The 22,577-nt window shown below is 38.4% G+C and overlaps 1 protein-coding gene across 1 annotated transcript; it reads left to right on the forward strand.

Annotated features, from left to right (window-relative positions):
- Positions 1 to 707: 707 nt before the first annotated feature.
- On the forward strand, positions 708 to 12,715 carry DDIAS (DNA damage induced apoptosis suppressor). The gene is made up of 4 exons (XM_032393504.1): positions 708 to 820; positions 7,748 to 7,909; positions 8,804 to 8,921; positions 10,223 to 12,715. Exons 1-4 carry the CDS (start codon positions 708 to 710, stop codon positions 12,713 to 12,715), a joined length of 2,886 nt encoding a protein of 961 aa, XP_032249395.1.
- Positions 12,716 to 22,577: the final 9,862 nt, after the last annotated feature.

Here is a 22,577-nt window from a genome sequence, read left to right on the forward strand (position 1 = left end):
AGTTCTACCTTGAACATATACAGAGACTTTTATTTCAGAACATTTATATTATGCTATAAGTAAGCTAATCAATTTTTAAAATTTTGATAAACCAACATTTGAATTTTTAAAAAGAAAGTTAAAAAGAGGAGAACATTGCTATTTTATTTCTCAGTGTTTTATACAAGGATCTTAAAGCACTTTGTACTCTTTTGATCATGTAATGTTTTTATTTTTCTGTTTGCAGAATCAGAATTGTCTTTTTTTTCTTTAAGTTGTATAAAAATATATACAATGAAATCTAATAAAGTGATTTTTTTTTCAGCCTAAAAGAACCATTACCCAATTTAGGTTCTTTAAAAGAATCACATAAGTTTATTTAAGTTCCTTCCTGTTAACGGAAGGAACAAGTTCTTATACCTCTTCTAAAGATGTGAAAAGGGCTAAATGATATCATTCCTGAATTACAGGGATGCAGCATTTATTCAAAAACAGAATATTTGTTTGAGCTACTCTGTTTTAAATCTTATTTTCTTACTATTAATACTTTTAATTAGGCAGAAAAATAAAATGAGTTTTCCAATACCTTGACACTTACCACAAAAGACATCTATTCACTTTACAGTGGAGACTAAGTTGTTTTCCTGAGAAATGAATTACATACATACAATTAAAGATTTGCCATTCATCCCGTGACTATTTTGTTTTGCAGGCCACGGTGAGAACATATGAATAGAGAAAGAAAATTTCTTCTGGCCTCAGTTCTTGCTCTCCAGAATTCCAGTTTTATATATCCTTCATGTCAGAAGTGCTTCTCTCGGATAATCCTGGTCTCCAAAAGGTAAAAGTAAAGTCTGTAAGCATGAGGGCACCTGGGTGGCTCAGTTGGTTAAGCGACTGCCTTCGGCTCAGGTCATGATCCTGGAGTCCCTGGATCGAGTCCCGCATCGGGCTCCCTGCTCGGCAGGGAATCTGCTTCTCCCTCTGACCCTCCTGACCCTCCCCCCTCTCATGCTCTCTCTCTCTCTCAGTCTCTCTCTCTCAAATAAATAAATAAAATCTTTAAAAAAAAAAAAAAAAAAAGTCTGTAAGCATGAGAGAGGAAATATGTGTGTACACTGTAGATTTCCTACAGCTCAACAGCAAATAAGGATTAAATTCACCATTCCAGACATCATCCCAAGAATGGAAAGGAGACTAACTATGCTGGAGTGTTTAGGGAAAGGACTTGATATGAACCAGGACTACAGGTGGGAAGGGGACACGTGATCTGTTGTGGGAGCCAGAGCACTGGCCTTTAGGCTGGACAGAGAGACAGCAATAGGGGAAGTTGCCAAGTTCAGATCTCTCTGAGGCAAGATAGAGCAGTTAGTGTATGTTTCTATCTCTGTCTTTTCTACCCTTAAGCCCCAAACAAGACTCTAGCTACTCTTCCTTCATCTTGTGCTGACCCTGAAGAGAGTCTCTAAGTCTCCTTGGAAGTTTTGGTTCCACACAGACCTAGTGGTGCCTGATCACCTCCAGGTCCCAGGTCCTACACATGGACCTGCACAGGAAGAACCGTGGGAGGAGGAGGCATCAAGTGTGGAGGCCTAGCTCAAGTGTGCATCTCAGGAGACCCAGCCTTTCCCAGAGAGTGAAGATGACCCAGAGTCTGGGGACAAAGGATCACCGTCACAACCACTCATTACTGAAGTGGAATCACAGATGTTCTCAGAAAAACTCTCCACTAGCACCTCTACATTTGAAGCTACCTCTGAAGTTGAGGGCACTTTAGAGCAGCAACAGAGAAATCCCCAAGTGGAGAGACTGAGGCAGTCCCCTGCCCAGGGGAAACATTTCAGGCAGGTGATTGTCACCCATAAGATAACTCCCACAGGGAAGGAAGACCATAAATACAGTGAATGTAGCAAAGTCTTCATTTATAACTCATGCCTTATAATCCACCAGAGAATTCATTCTGGGAAAAAACCCTTTAAGTGCAGCAACGTGGGAAAACCCTCAACCAGAGCTCAAACCTCATTCAGCATCAGGATTCATACAGGAGAAAAACCCTACAAATGTCATGAGTATAGGAAGTCCTTCAGGTGGAGTGCTCATCATGTTCAGCATCAGAGGATTCACTGAGAAGAGAAGCCTTGTAAGTGTAATAACGCTGGGAAGACCTTCAGTCAGTTCATATCTAAGTCAGCATCTAAGAATTCACAGTGGAGAGAAATCTTTTATATGTAAAAATGTGGGAAAGCCTACAGGTGGAGTTCAGAGCTCCTTAGACATCAGAAAATTCATTGCAAAGAAGAGCCTGCCCAATGTGCTGAAAGTGAAAACACCTCTAAACAGAATTGTACTTTTGTTTAATCAGTTGTAGAGCTAAATCACATAAAAGTTATAAATTCCTTAAAAAAAAAAAATCACCATATACCAGGACAGATTCTCTTGAGTTGGTTCTTTAAATCCAGAATAGAATTGTCTGGTAATACTCTCGTGCCAAAGGGAGGTTTCAAGTTACCTCCAAGCCTTTGCTAAGTACCTGCTTTAGAAGAGAAAAATAACTTCTTGAGAGTAAATCCAATCCTGATGCAAAAACTCATTCCACTTGTGGGATATCCCTGGAATGGTGTAGGGTTTTTTTGTTTGTTTATTATTTGTTTATTTTCACTTGATACCTAGATTATTTTTTATTTTTTAGAGATTTTATTTATTTGACAGAAAGACAATGAGAGAGGGAACACAAGCAGGGGGAGTGGGAGAGGGAGAAGCAGGCTTCCCGCTGAGCAGGGAGCCCAATGCAGGTCTCAGGTCTCGATCCCACATGACCTAAGCTGAAGGCAGACCCTTAACGACTGAGCCACCCAGGCACCCCGGTAGATTATTTTTTTAAATAAATAAATTCCTTCATAATAGGACTGTTATGAGAAACAGGGACTGTTAGAGAAATCTCTACCTTTCAGCAGCTTGACACATAATCCTTTATTGTGGTGCTAAGATGCAGGCCAACTATACCTGAAAGTCTAAGGTTCTTTGATTTTTAAAGTACAAGTCAGGGTTAGGGTTGGAGTTCCTTAAGAATATTTTCTCTCTGGGGCGCCTGGGTGGCTCAGTCAGTTAAGCATTTGCCTTCGATTCAGGTCATGATCTCAGGGTCCTGATGGAGCCCTACGACAGGCTCCGTGCTCAATGGGGATTTTGCTTGTCCCTCTGCCCCTTCCCCCCCGTCCCCCAGTTGTGCTCAGGTGCTTGCTGTCTCTCTCTCTCTCTTTCTCTCAAATAAATAAATAGATAAAAGAATACTTGGGACACCTCAGTGGCTCAGTAGGTTAAGTGTCCAACTCTTGGTTTCAGCTCAGGTCATGCAGGGAGTCTGCTTGAGTTCTTCTCTCCCCCTCTGTCCCTCCACTCACTTGCTGGCACGTGCACTCTCTCTCTCAAATAAATAATTTTTTTTTTTTAAAGAATACTTTCTCTCTGCCTAGAGGAGAGAATATATAGTAAGTACTTGGTAGTATGTAAGTAAGAATAGTATGCCAGCAATATTCTTAAATAGTCAAGTTAGCATTTAATGGGGAAGGATTAACAGTTCCAGCCCCTATCTAGACTAAGGGATCCTTCTAGTAGTTATCACTGTTCTTTTATTGAGCCATTCTCTCAAGCATTCATTTGTAAACTCAGAAACACCCTGTTTCGTTATTCATCATTAAATCCTCAGCATCCAGCCTAAAGGTCTAGTTCATAGAAAATACACAGAAAATGTTTGTTAAGTGAATGAATAAATGACAATATGGTAGTGTTTATAAGTATACTTTACTTACTACAGTATATCATGGTGATTAAAAAGCATAATTCTCTGGAACCAAACTCCCAACCCTGTCACTTGAGTTATCTGGGCTTCAAAATGGGGAAGGTAGTATCTGTCTCATAGTGTTGTTATATACGGATCTAATGAGTTAATATACATGAAATGCTTAGAATATTCTGTAATACATAATCAGTAGTCAGTACATGTGAAATATTTTTAAAACTGTTTTGTTTGTTTTTTACCAAGTCATTTCTTATCAAGATAATCTGCAACAAAAATTTAGGTTGAACAATATTGCCATTGTTGACTCTTCAGCCTGGTAATAACAATAGATAACATTAATGAATGTTCATCATATGCTAAGCACTATACTGGGAGCTTTATAAGCATATCTTTTAATACAACAGCCCTATGAGTGATGGCTATTGTTAATGCTAGCCTTCAAAGGAGAAAATTAAAGCTTAGAAAAGTTAAGTAACATGTCCCAAATCACACAGCTAGCAGAAACATATTCAAGGGGCACCTGGGTGGCTCAGTCGGTTAAGCGGCTGCCTTCGGCTCAGGTCATGATCCCCATGGTCCTGGGATCGAGTCCCGCATTGGGCTCCCTGCTCCACGGGGAGCCTGCTTCTCCCTCTGCCTGCCTCTCTGCCTACTTGTACTCTCTATCTCTCTGGCAAATAAATAAATAAAATCTTTTTAAAAAAAAAAGAAACATATTCAAGCCTAAACAATTTGCCCTCTGTCTACATTCATAATCACTATATTACCTTCACATTAGCAGTGGAATTTGTATCCAGAATGACATCACTGCCCCCTCTCTATTCCAGAACTTAAGATGCCCTGGGTAAGGGAGCTCTGACTGAACTGTTTAGGTACACAACAGATTGATCAGAGAAGGAAATATGAGGATCCAGCTGTAGTTATTAAGTCAGACTTTAAAGAAATTTGCAAACTATAAAACAAAGCCACTTTCTTGACACTAATTTTTTTATTTTGGAACACATAGTTCTTTTTCTTTTTTTTTTTTTTTAAGATTTTATTTATTTATTTGACAGAGAGAGATAGCGAGAGAGGGAACACAGCAGGGGGAGTGGCAGAGGGAGAAGCAGGCTCGATCCCAGGACCCTGGGATCATGACCTGAGCCGAAGGCAGACGCTTAACAACTGAGCCACCCAGGTGCCCCACATAGTTATTTTTCATAAAAATAAGTTTTTTTAGTTAATCATGCCATGGATCTATTATGTGAGTGAATTAATATTTTTTTAGATTTCTCAATTTTAACTTCTTATTTTCATTTAATTTCTCGTTCAGTTAAAAATATAGGTAGATATTAGCCACATAGACAAAAGCTCTTTGGTGTTCTCAGTAGTTTTTAAGAATATAAAGAGTCCTGAGACCAAAAAATTTGAAGACTGCTATTCCGTAACAAATGACATTTTGGAAAATAGGGGTGCCTCTAGAAGTTAAATCAGGGGACTGTGATTTGAATGTGTTGTCTCTACCCTTGCTTCTCAAAACGTGGTCTGAGAACAGCTGTATCAGCAGCATCTGGGAGCTTATTTGAAATGCAGAATCTTGGGCCTTGTCCCAAACTTAATGAATCAGAATCTTTATTTTAACAAAGTAAACAAGGTATTTACCCCCATTTACAAATGGAGCGATTGAGGTGAATTTTATGACCCAAATCTCAGGATTTCAATTTCTAGCCTGCAGTTTTTCCCTCAAAGATGTCTTATGATAACTGTAAGAACTATAAGGCTAATGATGAACTATCTTGCAAGTAGAGAGTACCAATGATAGTCTAACAAAAACTAGGTTTATTAGTACTAATGCATACACACTAACTTATATATACTTTAATATATTTATATTATCATTATAATATTTAACATAATAAATATGTATAATCCAAGAGGAATAAAGCTGGATTAAAATAAATAAATGTTAGTATGGAGTAATAGACTAGAGCTTTTTAAACTTTAATATGCATAGAAATCCCGGGGTTGCTTAAAAACATTTGTAAACTGTAAAATGCTGATACATATTTTTCTAAGATTTGCTAAGAGCTTTACATTAGACCTGAATGCATTATTAATACATAAGGGTAAGGTTAGATGAATGGATTGGCATGGATCCATTTTCAGTGTGGCAAAAAAAGTAATAATTAGCACGGATCTAGTGATGGTGAATCAGTAACTTATACAAAGGATTAACCTTTGTTCAAAATAGTCACCTTGTGAGCTATGGATTTTAGGCTCCCCCTAGTGGCTTTCTGGCAGTAATCAAAATTACAGAACTATCTCTAACATTATTTTCTATTTGCATTTTGCCACTCATTTTTAAGCCAGATCATTAGGGACATGAAGGAAGAATAAAGTCCTAAGATTAACATTACCATAAGATGTATTAAGAGGTCAGTTTGCTAAATTAAGAACATGAAAGATGACTATCAGAGTTAAAAGACATTGCAGACAACTAGAAAGGGAAACACTAAGTAGAAATGACATTAATCATCACAGTATTTAATGTAATTCCGAAGAAGAAGCAGACTGACACTTATTAATTTGGCAAGATCTGCACTAGATCCTTTCCTTACTTTTTTTTTTTAAGAGTTTATTGAGAGAGAGAGAGCACGCACGCATGCAAGCATGTGCACACAAGTGGTGGGAAGGACAAAGGGAGAGGGAAAGAGAAAATCTCAGACTCCGGGCTGAGCCTGGAGCTGGACCTGGGGCTGGATCTCACCACCCAGTGATCATAACCTGAGCTGAAATCAAGAGTCCCATGCTCAATTGACTGAGCCACCCAGGTGCTGCTCTTTATTTTCTTTCTTATACTTTGTCATATTTTATTTTTCAACCCCGTTTTTTTTATAGATTAGAAAATCAAGGTTTAAGTACTTCATAAGTGTCCCAAGACCAGACCACTAGTACATACGTAACAGTAGAGTTACAGTTGACCACAGTAGTTTTTGCCAAGAAAGCCTTTGGCCATAAATATATATTGCCTTAAAAACAACTTTAAAGGGGCGCCTGGGTGGCTCAGTCGATTAAGCGTCTGCCTTCGGCTCAGATCATGATCCCAGGGTCCTGAGATCGAGCCCCACGTCAGGCTCACTGCTCAGCGGGAAGCCTGCTTCTCCCTCTCCTCCCTGCTCATGCTCTCTCTCACTATCTCTGTCGCTATCTCCCTCTCTCTCAAATAAATTAAAAAAAAAAACTTTAAAAAGATGTTTCACACCTAATTTTGGTAACCTAATAAATTCTCAGCATATTCCAAAGAATTAAGAAAGTACAGGTTATTCTTATATTGGTGAGAAAAAGAAAACGAGGTGCTTTGTATTATCAATATTAAATGTTTCAAGATTATCATTCTCTTAACAGATATTGTTCTCTTAACAAAAGATATACATTAAACATCAGGTCTTCTGTTGGTGTGGTCCTCATTTCATTGTTTACTTTGCCCCCCAATTCCACACTAATATATGCCTCAATTTGTTAATGGTAATTTAGCTACCTAATAAGAATATCTTTCTTCATCCCCTCCTCCTTATCCTCTCTCTCCCTCCCTCTCCCTCTTCCTCTTCTTTTCTCTCTCTCTCCCTCTCTCATGCACACAGTTTTTCTTCATTATTTTTTTTCCTTTTTTTAAGTAGGCGCCACATCCAGTGTGGGGCTCAAACTCACTACCCTGAGATCTAGAGTCGCATGCTCTACCAACTGAGCCAGCCAGGCACTCCTTCAGTTTTCTATCAATTTGCTGCTACTTAATTTAAGTCAGTAAAAGTAGTTGTTATGAATAGAGAAATTGAAAAGATGCTGACCTAAAATCGTTTAAGAATATAAGTTATGTAAGTACATTTGTACACAAAATATTATTTTTAATCTTTATGTTTCCAGATTTGTTTTCCTTAGTATAAAAAAAAAATTAATGAACATCTCTATACTTTTTTTCCTCCACTCCTCCAGGTCTCATTGTCCAAAATGTGGCTCTACTGGTAAAGCTGAAAATGCCAGTTACAGATACAAACTTTCCTTAAAAGTTGCAGAATCAAACAAATTGTTTGGCATTACTGTATTTGGAAGCTGCTTAGATGCATTTTTTGGTCTTACAGCCACTGGTTTGCACAGGTAAGAATATTTAAAGCATTTTTTTTCCTAGCTACTCTTTTAGTATATCAGAATTTGAAGATACGTGTTTTTAAGGTAATATGCATTTAGTTGAAAGATAATCACTTGACCTCAGTTCATCAGTTCCTTTAAAAGATAATCAAATAAATAGAAAGGTATTTATTTCCTGATTACATATTGTGATTGATGTTAAACCAAGCTCCTTTTATTCAGGGCAATTTAGCTGTCATAAAAATATCAGTTTACAGTACTCTAATCGAGATTAGAGGAATATAAGATAAGAAGGTAAAATTGTTTCATACTAAAGGATTATCCAGACTGAGGTTAGCATTCAAGTAGCTAAAGTCCCTTAAGATGAAAGAAGCCATTGAGGGAATATTTGCATATCAGAGGTTGAAAATTTGTCATTTCTCTCACTTGCACTGCAACTTCATCTGCATAGTTTGACCTGTTGAGGTGTCCTGAGATGTAAGAATGATATAAGCAATTAAAGCTTTTTCTTCCCTTCCATCTTCTACTCTCCTCCCCTAGTCACTTGACAGAAGAAATCTCTATTTCCTTATAGTTGAGAGCAAACTGGATTACTAAAGGAGGAAAGACTTCCCTCTGCTTTGAGGGCTAGAGATCCCACTACTACTCCTACTGCCACTTTTGGAATAAATGCTGGGCCTGATTACTAGGAAGGCATGTACTTTATACACACTTGATCATTTTTTACTTTCTAAACTATGGGAAACTAGAGGGAGCAAAATGCCTATTTTTATAGTCTTTTTTTTTTTTTCCATATGTAACTCAAAAGGTTTATGCTGCATTTCAAACTAATTGTATTTTTTTATGGCAAGTTAAAATTTCAAAGCTTTTGTCTTCACGTTTTTACTTTTCTTTCCAATCAAGGTACATTCAGGATCCTAATGAAATTTCAGAAACACTGGACAGTGATGCAGTTCGGAACCTATTAACTAAAGCAGTTGAAATTTGCTTTGTTGGACAAAGCTTTATTTTTGGAGTGACGGTAATTGAGACTAGCTTTCTTTTTAGTATTCTGCTAACGTTTCCATTGTACTAAAATAATTTGAATTTTCTGAATAGGCTTTAGGAGTCATAAATCTGACAGTCTGTAGAAGCCCTTTAAACTGTAAAAATAGGCTAACCGTGATCTGTTAAAACACCATGTGTGACAGCTTCCTCTTTCAAAAGTCAGAAGAGCCCAGTTCAAATGCTTTCAGAGCTTAAAAAATCTAAATTAATTTTAAAGTCAGAATAGTTAGATATTTTGTTTTGATATTTGGTGTTTATTTCACTCTCCAAAATTTGTTTAAATTCTGTAGTAAAACTTTTATCAACTCTTTTATCGGTTTGATTCTATTATCTGTAAAAGGAGGAGAGAACTAACAGGGAAAGGAAAGTATCTGAGTATTGGTTACTCTAAGAAAAGGTGGGAAGGATGGTCTTAAAAAATAATTACAAAAGTGATTGTAGAAGTTATAAGAATATACTGACTCTGAAGGAATAATCGTTTTCTGTCTTATCTATGCTAAAGGGAACAAATGGAAATTTTGCCCACCCTTGAATCAAGGTTTCAAAAGAGGGAATAGAGCATTCCACAGCTGAACATTGAGAAAAACTCAAAGTAACAGTGAAATCAGGAGCTACAGAGCTTTTTGTTGTTGTTAAAATCTTAGGGATGGTTTTTGTTCATTTCTTTCTTTTTTTTTTTTTTTTTAAGATTTTATTTATTTATTTGACAGAGAGAGGGAACATAAGCAGGGGGAGAGGGTGAAGGAGAAGCAGGTTTCCCGCTGAGCAGGGAGCCTGATGCAGGGCTTGATCCCAGGACCCTGGGATCATGACCTGAGCGGAAGGCAGACACTTAACGACTGAGCCACCCAGGTGCCCCTCATTTCTTTTTTTTAATGAGTGAGAACTTTCCCTTAAACATTCAAAGTTTCTGGAATCTAATGAGAGATATAATAGTAGGTACTATTGAGCAACTACTATTTGCTTAGCACTGCAGTTTTCCTTGTGTTATTAATAATACAATAGTCCTGCATATTTATCCTTGTATTATACATGAGAGAACTAAGGTTCAGAGAATTTAAATAATTTGTCCAAAGCCCCAACACTAGTAAAACCTTTATTCCAAGGTTTATTTCTATTACTTATGCTACTCTGCCTATAACACTCCTATTAGGAATTGAAATTATAGGGGTAGGACTTATAACTGTGTCTATTTTAATGTTACATCCTTGTTTCACCTTTGAGTCAAAGGAAGAAATTTTTGTTCTCATTTAAATTCATTTACTTCTTTCACAGAATTTTGGAAACCGACATGGACAAGGTTCAGATTCCAATAACTTCTTAAAGCAATGCTCTGACCACAGGAGAGAAGTTAAAGCGTTAGTCGCTTGCCAGATTGTTCTACCAGACCCAGGTGTCGCAGGCTTCACTGTCATTGACTACTTCCATCAGCTTTTGCAGATTTCTGATTTCAGGAAACTTGATGGTGGCTCCCAGGCATCAAATAGCCACTTACTTGCTTCAGAACACACAAATAGTGATCTCAGCAACATCTGTGGCCCTGACAGCAGTTCTTGTTTTTTCAAGTGCCATAGCAGAGACAATTTTTCAAGATTCTGGCAGACATCACTTGAACTCAGTTCCACTCTTCCACACCTAACAAATGATGATTTTTCAGCTTCAGAACAAAGCAAGGCCATTGGTACTCTTTACCAGAACAGAAAGTGCATCTCTTTTGCAGACGCCACTGGTTCCAGCAGCTGCCACGATGCCTTTCAGGGTTCTTGGAGCCTTGTTTCATACATGGATAAAAAGAGTACAGCACAGAAGTTGGGTGAAGAATTTGGCTTACAAGCTTATCAGCCCACTGCAGTCCATAGCAGTCAGGAAATCAGAGTTACTGACTCTAATTTTTTCCCTTTGAAAATGCAAGAACCCCTGGAATCAAGTAATGAAAAATCCTTCCACGGTGCAGTGGAAATTAAAAATTTCTCCCCACATGAGCTAACATGTCACCAGTATCATGATTTAGATAACCCCAATAGCCTTCAGGAGAGATCTACATGTTGTCCACCTTCATCACTCAGACTTGAAGAGATAGCTGGTGGTTCCCAGAACTGTGACCCTGAGATTTGGGATGATCTGCCATTCTCTGAAAGCCTGAATGAGTTTCTGGCAGTTATTGAAAGTGAAATTGCTATAACCCAGACACATGCCAGTAGTAGGAAATGTCATCTAGATAATGACATTGATAGATTACATGCAGACCACAGCAGGTTATCTGTGACTTCCCAGAGAACTACTGGAGCCGTGCATGCACTGCCTATAGCTTTAAGATCATCTCAAGCAACTGTCAAAGCAAGCTGTAGCAAAGATAACTTCCTTTCCCGCTGTGAAGCAAATCCAAGTCCTAGTGTTCAGGAGTCACAGTCAAATAACACAGCAGAGGCTGTCTCTATAAGTAGCAATGGAAGTGATATTTCTGAGTATTTTCCACCAAATGCTTATCTGTCAGCTCTGTTTCCATCTTCAAAGTGTTTAGGAACAACAGGTACTCTTAAGTCTACCAGAATTCCACCACATAGGGCTGAAATTTCACTTAAGTGCAATACTTCAGAGAGTGACCATTCTTATCTCAATAGCAAATATTTCAAAAGATGTGGAGGAAAATCACTTTCAGAAATGAGTGAAAAGTTGGTAACTTTGTGTTCAAGGAGATATAACAGTATTTCTGACCTTTGCAACTTAGAAAATAAACAACATTGTAGGTGGCCAAAGAACCAAGGTGACAGTTATACAGTCTGCAGGAAACTTACATATCCTTTAGAAGCACTTTGCAGTAGTCCAAATAGAAGTACAAATACACTGAAAGAAATGCCTTGTGGACGTATCAACAATAACTTAACACAGAACTATTCTACTGGTCATGAAGGTAGCTACAATGCTTCTGCTGATCTCTTTGATGATAGTGCTAAAGAAATGGACATTACAACAGAAACTACCAAAAAGTCACTGGATATTTTGTTACAGTGGGGAAAATCTTTGACAGAAAGTCATCATACAGAATCAGACTTCTCACTGAGATCACTTCCTGAGAATTCCAGCCAGTTTTCACAAAAGTTATCTTTGCAAAGCATATCTGCCTCTGTGTGTCCAAGAACATGTTCTTCTCCACCTCATTTTCAGGCAGATTCAGAATATGATTTTGGAGATAGCCAAGACTTTGTTCCATGTTCACAGTCAACTCCAGTTGCAGGATTCCACCAAACAACTCATGGGATGAAAGGAGCTTTCAAAAATTTACTTGCCTTTTATTCGGAGCTTGATGTTAACTCTAAAAAAAGGATTTCCTCTGAAAATGATGCACAGCAAGCCATCCCTGGCTGTCCAAACAATGTAAAGACACCCAGCCAGAAATTCAGAAGCCCTATTAAATCTGGTATTACACAACCAGAGATTTTCAACAATAGTCCTATTGCTGAGTGTCCTGAAACTGATAATGAGTGGGTCCCCCCTACCACAAAAAAAGTATTTCCTTCAGAAATGCTTGGATTCCAAGCCGTGGGTCTAAGGAAATGCTCTGCTGCCTGTGATTGTCCTGATAAAAAAGAGTTACCGAGAAAAAAACTGAAATGTGTCAAACGAACAAGTTCAGACTGGCTATCCAAAGAGTCAGTTTTGGGACTTGATTCTTGTTCAGAAGTCCAGTGTTGCTTTCCATTTTCAGAAAATTGGCCACCTTCCGTGCCTGAGACTAAAAGCAATTGGTCTCCTGAATTATTTTCATAAAAAGTCAACCTGAACCCAATTGCTAAGCTTTTAAAGGTAAGTCTGTTTAGAAATTTTTGCCTCCTGTAGTATGGAAAGCAATCTTGAATTTTGAAAACTCGAACAGAAGCAAATAGAAAATAGGCACTGTTGTGCTTTTTAAAATGTAAAGCCGTTATTTTTCCCAGTGTTTTATCCAGAATACCCTTGTTCAAATACTTTGGCACTTTATCTTATTGTTGATTGTCCTTTAGTAATATTGTTAATTTTGCTTGTTAAAAAGTATTTGTTAAGATCACATGTACATTCAGAAATAAAGCTTTTGCAAACCAAAACTTGAAGTCTTAATTGTTCTGCCCAGCTCAGAAAATGCCTGCTATGTATTAGGGCCAACTACTGTACTGAGTTTGTGATACAAAGCTACAAGATCAGTAATCTCAAAAGATTTTAGTCTGCTAGGTAAGACAGACATATAATAGACAGTTTCAGTACAATGCAGTAAATGTAATGATAGAGGTTTTTAATGGGTACTAAAACATTTATGTTGCTATGGGAGCATGGTAGAGAATCAATTAACCCAGCAACATCTATGGGCTGGGGACAAGAAAGGTCAATAAATACTTACTGTTTAGAGTTAAATGTGAAACTGTCATTATTTTATTTAGTAAGTAATTATTGAATGGTTACTGCATACCAGGCACTGGGCTAGGTACTAGGAACTCAAAAATGAAAGTCAAGCCCATTCCTTCAAGAAACTCATGGTCTAGTAGTGTAAACAGTAAGCATCTGGTAAGCTCTATGATAGGAGATAAGCTTGAAGAGCTTAGAGGAGCAAAAACAAGTGTCTAGACTCTCCTTAGCAGCATCTAAGCTGCACCCTGTGAAATCTTTTACATATGTAAAATATAAAATCTTTTATGTCTTGCCATTTGCCACGGCAGCTATTCCAAATCTTTACTCTTCATACCTCCAACCTATACTACTCTCCTTGCCTCATGCATCATGGAGAAGATTGAGATCATTGGTATTCCCTCAGCTACCCACACCCGTAGCTACCCACTTGTCTGTACTCACCCACAGCTTTAATCTCAGAAAGTGATGCACACCTTCTATTTAGTGCTAATCTTTTTGGGCTGTTGATTATTACACCCATCTTTGCTTTCTTACTACGGACTTTTTGGCTCTCTCCCGTCTCCAACTTTTTATTTTAGAAAATTTACAAATAAAGAAAGGTTGGAAGAATAGTAAAATGATATAACATCTATACATACCACTTAGATTGAATCATTTTTAACACTTTGCCTTTTGTATATGTGTGTATTTGCTTTTACTGTATCTGTATAGATAGATACATAGTTGTTTTTGATGAACTGTTTGAAGATAAGCTAGAGATAACGACATTTCACTCCCAAATACTTTAACCTGAGTTTCCTTAAAGTAAGGGCTTTTTCTTCTACGTAATTGCATCATTATCATACCAAAGAAAAATAACAGTCGTTGTCCAATATCATCTAATACTCAAATTTTTCTACTTGCCCTAGATTGTCTTAGAATTGTTGATGACGTTTAAGCAGGATTTAAGTTTCATCCATGGTGTTTCATTGTGTTTCTCGGGGTTTTTTTTCCTAGAACTTTACCTTTTATTTTTCACCACATTGACTTTTTTGAAGAATTCAAAAAACACTCTACCTTACGTGGGCCCATGAATTTTTGTGTTATAGAATGTCCCACTTCTTAGATTTGTATGTTTTCTTCTTTATAGTATCAGTACCTTGACTCTGTCCCCCAGTATTTCCTATAAGAAAAGCTTGAAGACTTGATTAGTTTCCGGGTATTGGCAGAGATATGTCCTGAGTTACGTTGTATACTTCATATTGAATCACATTAGGAGACAGGGTCACTGTCTATTAGTGATAATAAATTAGATTGCCTGGTTCATTTGTTGCCTACCAGATCTCGCTATTGTAAAAGTACCTTTTTTTTATTCAATTGCACTCATTCTTTTTGACACTCTGTATTATATACTACTTGCTACGTCCCTGCTAGTTACTCTTATTCATAGCCAGTCTCCTTTAAAAAATAGTCACTATCAACTTTTTCACTGTTCAACCTGCTGCAGTCTGTCTTTCCTACCTCCAGTGGCTATAGTGTCAGTGGTTTTCTAACTCTGAAATCCAGTGGATTTGTCATTTCTTACGTTATTTGATCTCTTTGCCCTTCTTCCTTTTCCAAGTTACTATTCTCATGGTTCCTGGTTTTGCCTAGTTTCTGCTCCTCTTTGATCATGGCTGCCTACAGGGCAGATTTTTTTTTGCAAGGCCTTTGTCTATATAACAGTTTGATTTTAAAATAAATTGAAAAATTCATGGGCCCACATAAGGTAGAGTGTTTTGTCAATAAAGATTTAGAATAAATGATAAGAGAAAGAGTACATGTTTATTGCTCAGTCAGTACATGTGAAGATTCTTTATAGTATATAAGCCCCATCTCTTCATCTTCTTTATTGTCAGATATGCCATTCCTGGCTAATTTCCTATCTCCCGCTGCAATAAAAGAATAGTAGTGCAGTTATTCACAATGCTATGACTCTCAAAAACGTGTTTGTATTGAACTATATGGATCTTGCCTTTACAGTTCCCTAATACCAACTATTTAACGCTGATTATGTCATTACTCATGATGTTGCATCCATTGTGTCACTGAATACTGGCTTCTAGTGACTATCCAAGGTCGTTACTGTGCCTCATTGGTGATTACCAGAAATGCACATCTCACTCAGAATATGCAGGAAAATGAGTAATAATAATTCATTTTCTGGTCATATTTACCATTTGGACTACTATAGCATAAACATAGAATACATATTCCAACCATGTCTTCTCTTAAACTTTTTAGGCTATAATTACTGCATTCCTAGACTGTGAGCTCTTGGTCACACCAGGAATAATAGGCAAGAGGCCCAGGGGTGGAGCAAGAAGAGTGGTTTCATTTGTGCAAGGAATGTCCATTCCTTCATCAGCATGGCTTAAGTCCAAACCTGAAGAGCACAGTGTCATTATCAATTGAAACGAGAGGAGGGGCGCCTGGGTGGCTCAGCTGTTAAGCGTCTGCCTTTGGCTCAGGTCATGATCCCAGGGTTCTGGGATCAAGTCCTGCATCGGGCTCCCTGCTTGGCGGGAAGCCTGCTTCCTCTCCCACTCCCCCTGCTTGTGTTCCCTCTCTCACTGTGTCTCTCTCTGTCAAATAAATAAATAAAATCTTAGAAAAGAAACAAGAGAGGACATTGATTAGAAGGGACAATTGGCATTGTGGAGCAACAGCCCTAAAAGGCCTCAGATGAGAAGGGCCTGGACTGACACAAGGTGCAGAACCTGCAAAGGCGTAAGGTGATCTCCCTAGTGCCAAAGGCAGGAGGTGAACAGAGTGAAGAACAACGGCCACCACCCTCACAAGCCTGGGGTCTACAGACCAGAGACGGCACCACAGGTGAAACAGACGGGTGAGAGCCAATGCACGGGCCCGCCCACACACACACACACACACACACACACACACAACTCAATCCTAACGGTCAGTGGTGACATTTGGTAGCCCAGAACCTGGAATTCATTTGTCCAATAGGAGAATCACCTAAACAAAGCACTATTCTTGCAGCCCAATCACATACTGTCATGGGAAAGAAATATTGCTTCAGTCAGTAGGAATGGCCTACTGTTTCAGACCCAAGGCAGTTTCAGAGGTACAAGACCCATGACTCCTCGGGGCATGTGTTCCACACCTAGCATGAGTTAGAGGGTTGGAGAGTACCTCAAAGGGGAGAAATGGTACCTATGCCAGGCACCAAAGTGAAATTTGGAAAATTTTAAGAGGTACTTCTGGCAACCAGATCCCATGTGGGACCAGATCTGGGCTCAGGGTGTCTTGCTTACTCCCAGGAACTGGAGAACTTAGAAAATCTTGAGGAAGGCACTCTAAAGCACCAGTCTCCCTGAAGCGTGGGTGCTGGGGCAGGATCCCTGTATACTCAGGTCTCGGAAGTATTGTCTGATCATCTCCCCTTATTGTCTTTGCCTTTTTATTTGCCTACACTTTAAAAGATGGTGCCTGTCAGTGTTCTATTATTGGCCCTTCTACATGTACTCTGGTTGAATTCATCCACTTATCTACGGTTACCACCCATAGGCTGTTTAATCCAAAGTCTGTCTATCTAGACTTTCTCCTGAGATCACACTTGTATATTAGTATTTTTGTTATCATTCAGTTCAAAATGTTTAATAATCTACCTGTGGTTTCTTTGACCCATGAGTTTTTTACAAATGTGTTTCTTAGTTTTCAAGCATAAGGTTTTTTTTCTAGTTGTCTCTTTATGAATGACTTCTACCTAAATTACACTGTGGTCAGAAAAATTACTTTATATTATTTCAGTCCTTTGAAATTTGTTGAGAGTTGTTGTGTGGCCCCATCTATAGTCAGTTTTTGTAAAGGTTCCATGTATGCTTGAGAAGAACATGTATCCTGCAGTTTCTGGACACAGTATTTTGTGCGTATATACTAGATACGTTAATCATGTTCAAATTATTTGTACTGATTTTTCCCCCATTCTATCAATTATCGAAGAAGGTATTTTTAAATCTCCCTCTATGATTGTGAATGTGTTTTGCATTTTAGTGGGTTTTTTTTTTTTTGAGATTGCATTATTAGGCACCAAATTCAATTTTGTATCTTCCCAATAGACTGAAAAGTCCATCTTGAAAAGCTCATCTCATCACCATGAATACTTTTTTTTTAAGTAATCTCTGCACCCAACATGAGACTTGAACCCACAACCCCAAGATCACCCGTTGCATGCTCTATGGACAGCCAGCCAGGTGCCCCACCATGAACGCCTTTATGTGCTAATATCCACTTGTTATTACTATACTACATTAGCTTTGTTTTGGTTAGTATTTGCAAGAGGTTTTGGGGCTTTGTTTATTCTCCATTTCTTTTTGATCTCCCAGTATCTTTATGTCTTAGATGTGTTTCCTATAAAACTCTTAGTTGGGTTTTGTATTGTTGTCCAGTTTGAGAATCTTTGTCCTCTAACTGAACATTTAGTCCATTAGCAATGTAACCAAAATACATTTGGGTTTATCTTCTTTCATACTTCCTATTTATCCTGCCTGTTCATTGTTTCTTTCCTTCTCCTTTCTTTTCTGGTTGGTTTTTGTTGTTGTTGTTTTGTTTTGTTTTTTGTTTTTTATCATTCCTGTTTTTCTTCTAGGTTTGGAAATTAAATGCTGTTTCTTTTTGTTTATACCCTAGGAATTACACCATGCACCCTTAGTTTATAAAAGTATAAAGCTAATCAATGCTTATAATCCTTTCCCAAAGACCATAAGTCATTTTCAATCCATTAACTGGAGTCAACAAATGCCTTTGACAGTGTGTTCCAACTCTCCTTGAAGTTGATGCAGTTCCTCTAACATTAAACCTGTAACTGAGCAGCCAACAACCTGAACTCTTCAGCATCTGCTATAGATTGAATTAGGTTTCTTTTTTTTAATTTATGTGATTTGTTTTTTTATTTTTAAAGATTTTATTTATTTATTTGAGAGAGAAAGAGCACAAGAGGGGGGAGGGTCAGAGGGAGAAGCAGACTCCCTGCCGAGCAGGGAGCCCGATGCGGGACTTGGTCCCAGGACTCCAGGATCATGACCTGAGCCGAAGGCAGTTGCTTAACCAACTGAGCAACCCAGGTGCCCATAATTTATGTGATATTTTTATTTCTTTTTTTTAATTATGTTCAGTTAGCCAGCATATAGTATACCATTAGTTTTTGATATAGTGTTCAACGATTCATTAGTTGCGTGTAACACCCAGTGCTCATCACAACACGTGCCCTCCCTAATATTCAGTTCATATGTTGAAACCTAATCCCCAATGTGATTGTATTTGGAGGTGGAGCTTTGGGGAAGTGATGAGGTCGGGAGAGTAGAGACCTCATGAATGGGATTAGTAACCTTATAAAAGAGATCACAGAGAGTTCCCTCACTTCTGTCATGCCACAGTAAAAAGACAGCCATCTATGAACCAGGAAACAAGGCCTCACCAGACATGGAATCTACAGGCACCTTAATCTTGGGCTTCCTGGCCTCCAGAACTGTGAGAAATTTCTGGTGTTGGGGCACTGGCTGGCTGGGTTGGTGGAGCATGTGACTCTTGATCTTGGGGTTGTGGGTTCGAGCCCCATGTTAGCTGAAGAAATTACTTAAAAATGAAATCTTTAATTCTTGGTTTTTATACACCACTCAGTCTATGGTATTTTGTTAAAGGGGCCTGAAAAGACTAAGACCGTATCTCTTAGAGGCCTGCTAGTTGACTAATTTTTTTATTTCATGGTAGTATCACTTATTATGTGCCTATTATTATGCCAAACACTATGGCACATTACTTGTATTATTCATTTAATCCTCAGAATAGCATATAGTAGGTGGTATTGGCTCAGTTTTAGAGAAGAGAAAACTGAGGCACAGGGATAAAGTAACTTGTTCAAGGTCATAATCAGTATATGGTAGAGCTAGAGTTCAAACAGGAATCACCTAAAACCATGCTCTTCCCACAAGTGCTAATGTCTACCCTGATATCAGTTCTCTGCTTCCTCCTTTGTAATAAAACCCCTATTTTACTAAGGGAGCAATATACTCTGTTGAAAGACTGTTTCTTGGCCTTCCTTGCAGGCCAAGTTCTGGCCAGAGAGCTATAAATAGAAGTGTTGCATGGTACTTCCAAGAAGTCTCCATGGAATGAAGGGATCAAGCCCTTCTTCCTCCTTCCTTCCCATTGCTGGGACAGGGACATGATGGCTAGGGCTCTAGCAGCCATCTTGGACAATACATTGTCTTGAAATTATAGAGGCCAGAGTTGAGAGAAACCCCACTGACAACACCATGAAACCACAGTACTAGCCCCAGGCTGCCAAGCTCTAGACTTATTTCACATGAGAAAAAGAAACCCTGTCTTGTTTTTTCTTTCTTTTTTTAATTGTATATAGCCAAGTAATCCTAACCAATATGCCACATGTATCAGTATTACACCTACATTTTGCCTTTCATAATTTTTTAAAGCTACCTAATTCTGTTCTCCATGACCCATTAATTAGTAAAAACAGCTATCTGTGGCTCTAGGTTGTTAGCATTAACTCTTAAAAAAAAAAAAAAAGGCCCCCCAGAGGCGCCTGGGTGGCTCAGTCCGTTAAGCGTCTGCCTTCAGCTCAGGTCATGATCCCAGAGTCCTGGGATCAAGCCCCGCATCGGGCTCCCTGCTTAGCCGAGAGTCTGCTTCTCCCTCTCCCTCTGCTGCTCCTCCTGCTTGTACACACTCTCTCTCTCTGTCAAATAAATAAAATATTTAAAAAAAAAAAAAAAAAGCCCCAAGTGAGGAGAACTAACATTTGTATGCCTCCTATGTGTTAGGTACTCATGTATATTATCTCACATTCTCACTGTCTCACTCTTATAACCTAGGTGCTCAGAGATCCTGCATTCCTTCCTGCTTGTTCATATGAAGTGTCTTGTGATGACTCAAAGTTAATTCTTCCCCTTGTGCACTCAGGGACACCTCTCCAGATACTGTCTTTCTCTCCTATATCATGAATCATTCCATCATCATTCTCATCAGCACTAATATATCCTGCTTTAAAAACAAAACTTTTTTTGCCTCACATTCCTCAACACCCCTTATTCAGCAAAAACTCCTTAAAAGAGTTTATTCCATAGTCACTGTCCTTTTCCTCTCTTCTTTCTCTCCTGAACTCATGCAAGGCATTCTTTCATCCCCATCACTCCACTAAAATAATAGTGTCACCAATGAATTTCATGTTACTAAATCCATGGTCATCTCCTACTCTTCATCTTTCTCAACGGATCAGCAGCATTTGACACAGTTGACCACAGCTCCTTGGAATATTTTCAGAACACTGCTCTTCTCCCTATTTCACTGGTCATACATTCTGTCGCCCTTGCTGGTTCTTGGTTCTTTCCTATCCCTAACTAAATGTTGGAGTGTCCCAGGGTTCAGTCCTCAGGTCTCCTCACTTACACTAACTTCTTTGATGATGTCAGTTTAAGGCTTTCAATACTATCTCCGTATTACTGACTCCCAAATTTCTATCTCCAGCCTAATGTCTCCCCAGATTTCAGGCACATATCTACAACTACCAACTTAATATCTCTTATTTGGATATCTAATAGACATCTCAAACTTAACACATCCTGAACCAAACTCCTGGTTCATCCTACCCACCAAAACTGCTCCTCCTGCAGTGTTTTTCATGTGAGCAAATGTCAAGGAAACACTCCCAGCAGCTTAAGCCAAAAACTTTGCAGTCATGCTTGACTCTTCTTTCTTTACATTTAAACCTTGAGCGAGACCTGTAGGCTCGATCTTTCAAGTACATACAGAATCCATGTTTAAGTATTTTTAAAAACTATTTAAAATTTATTAGATATTGGGGTGCCTGGGTGGCACAGTCGGTTCAGCCTCTGACTCTTGGTTTCAGCTCAGGTCATTATCTCAGGGTCGTGAGGTCGAGCCCTGAGATGGGCTCCACACTGAGCTCTGAGTCTGCTTGGATTCTTTCTCCCTCTGCCCCTCCTCTCCCCCCATGCTTGCTTGCTCACTCCACTCTGTCTAAAATAAATAAATCTTCAAAGAAAACTTTTTAGATATGATTATGATATTGTGATTGTTTTTGAAACACATATTTTAATTATACATATGGAAATATTTCTAGATGAAATTATATAATGTATGGGCCCTGCCTCAAAATAATATAGAATGGAGAAAATGAGTGGGAATATAGAAGAAACACGATTGACCATGAGCTGATGGTTGTTGAAGGTGGGTGATGTGTATGTACATGGAGGTTCATTATACTCTTCTACTTTACGTTTGGTATTTTCTATAATAAAAAATCCCATAGTTCTCATCACGACCAAAAAAAAATGTTAACTATGTGTGTTTAGGATATTAACTAGGCTTATTGTGGTATTCATTTCACAATATCTACATATATCAAATATTATGTTGTATACCTGAAACTAATGTTATATGTCAATTATACCTCAATTGAAGAAAACAGTTAAATAGAGTATAGTCAGAATATGAACACTTCCCACAATCTCCACATCTACTCCTATGGCCCAAGTCATCTTCTTTTCCTGGATTATACCAATCATCTTCTAAATGGTTTCCTTGCTTCTACCTTTACCCTTATATAATCTACTCTTAACACAGCAGCAGTGTGGTCCTGTTAAAATATAAGTCAAATCACTATTCTACTCAAAACCTTCCAAAGGCTGCTATGATCCATATCACCACTCCCCTCAAACCTCATCTCCCCTTGACCCTCACTCATTCATTGTGCTTTAGCCATACTAGAATTCTCTCACCTTGAGGCCTTTATATTTTCTCTTCCCTCTGTCTCAAACACTTTCACCAAAATAGACACACCATTCCCTCTTTTCCTTCAGCTCTATTTTCAAATGACATTATCGTTGAGATCTCTCCTTAACCACCTTGTATAAAAGAGTGACACTCCACCATCACTGCTTCTCTCCCTTGCTCTGGTTTATTTTCTTCTCAGTAATTATCACCATCTGACATTACTATGTATTTCTTTATTTTCTATTCTTCCCATGCTATAATTTCCATTAAAGTAAGTTTTTATATTTTGTTCACTGCTATAGTTTCAGTGACTAGAACACTTCTTGGCACATAGCAGGTGCTTGACAAATAATTGAAGCATTGAGATCCTCACTTTATAATGAGGAAAGCAAGATAAAAAGAGGCTAAGTAAACAAACTGAGGGTTGCTGGAGTGGGGGGTGGGGTGGGAGGGATGG

Source organism: Phoca vitulina, unplaced genomic scaffold, assembly GCF_004348235.1.
Source record: "Phoca vitulina isolate PV1807 unplaced genomic scaffold, GSC_HSeal_1.0 scaffold74, whole genome shotgun sequence".
Lineage (NCBI taxonomy): Eukaryota > Metazoa > Chordata > Mammalia > Carnivora > Phocidae > Phoca > Phoca vitulina.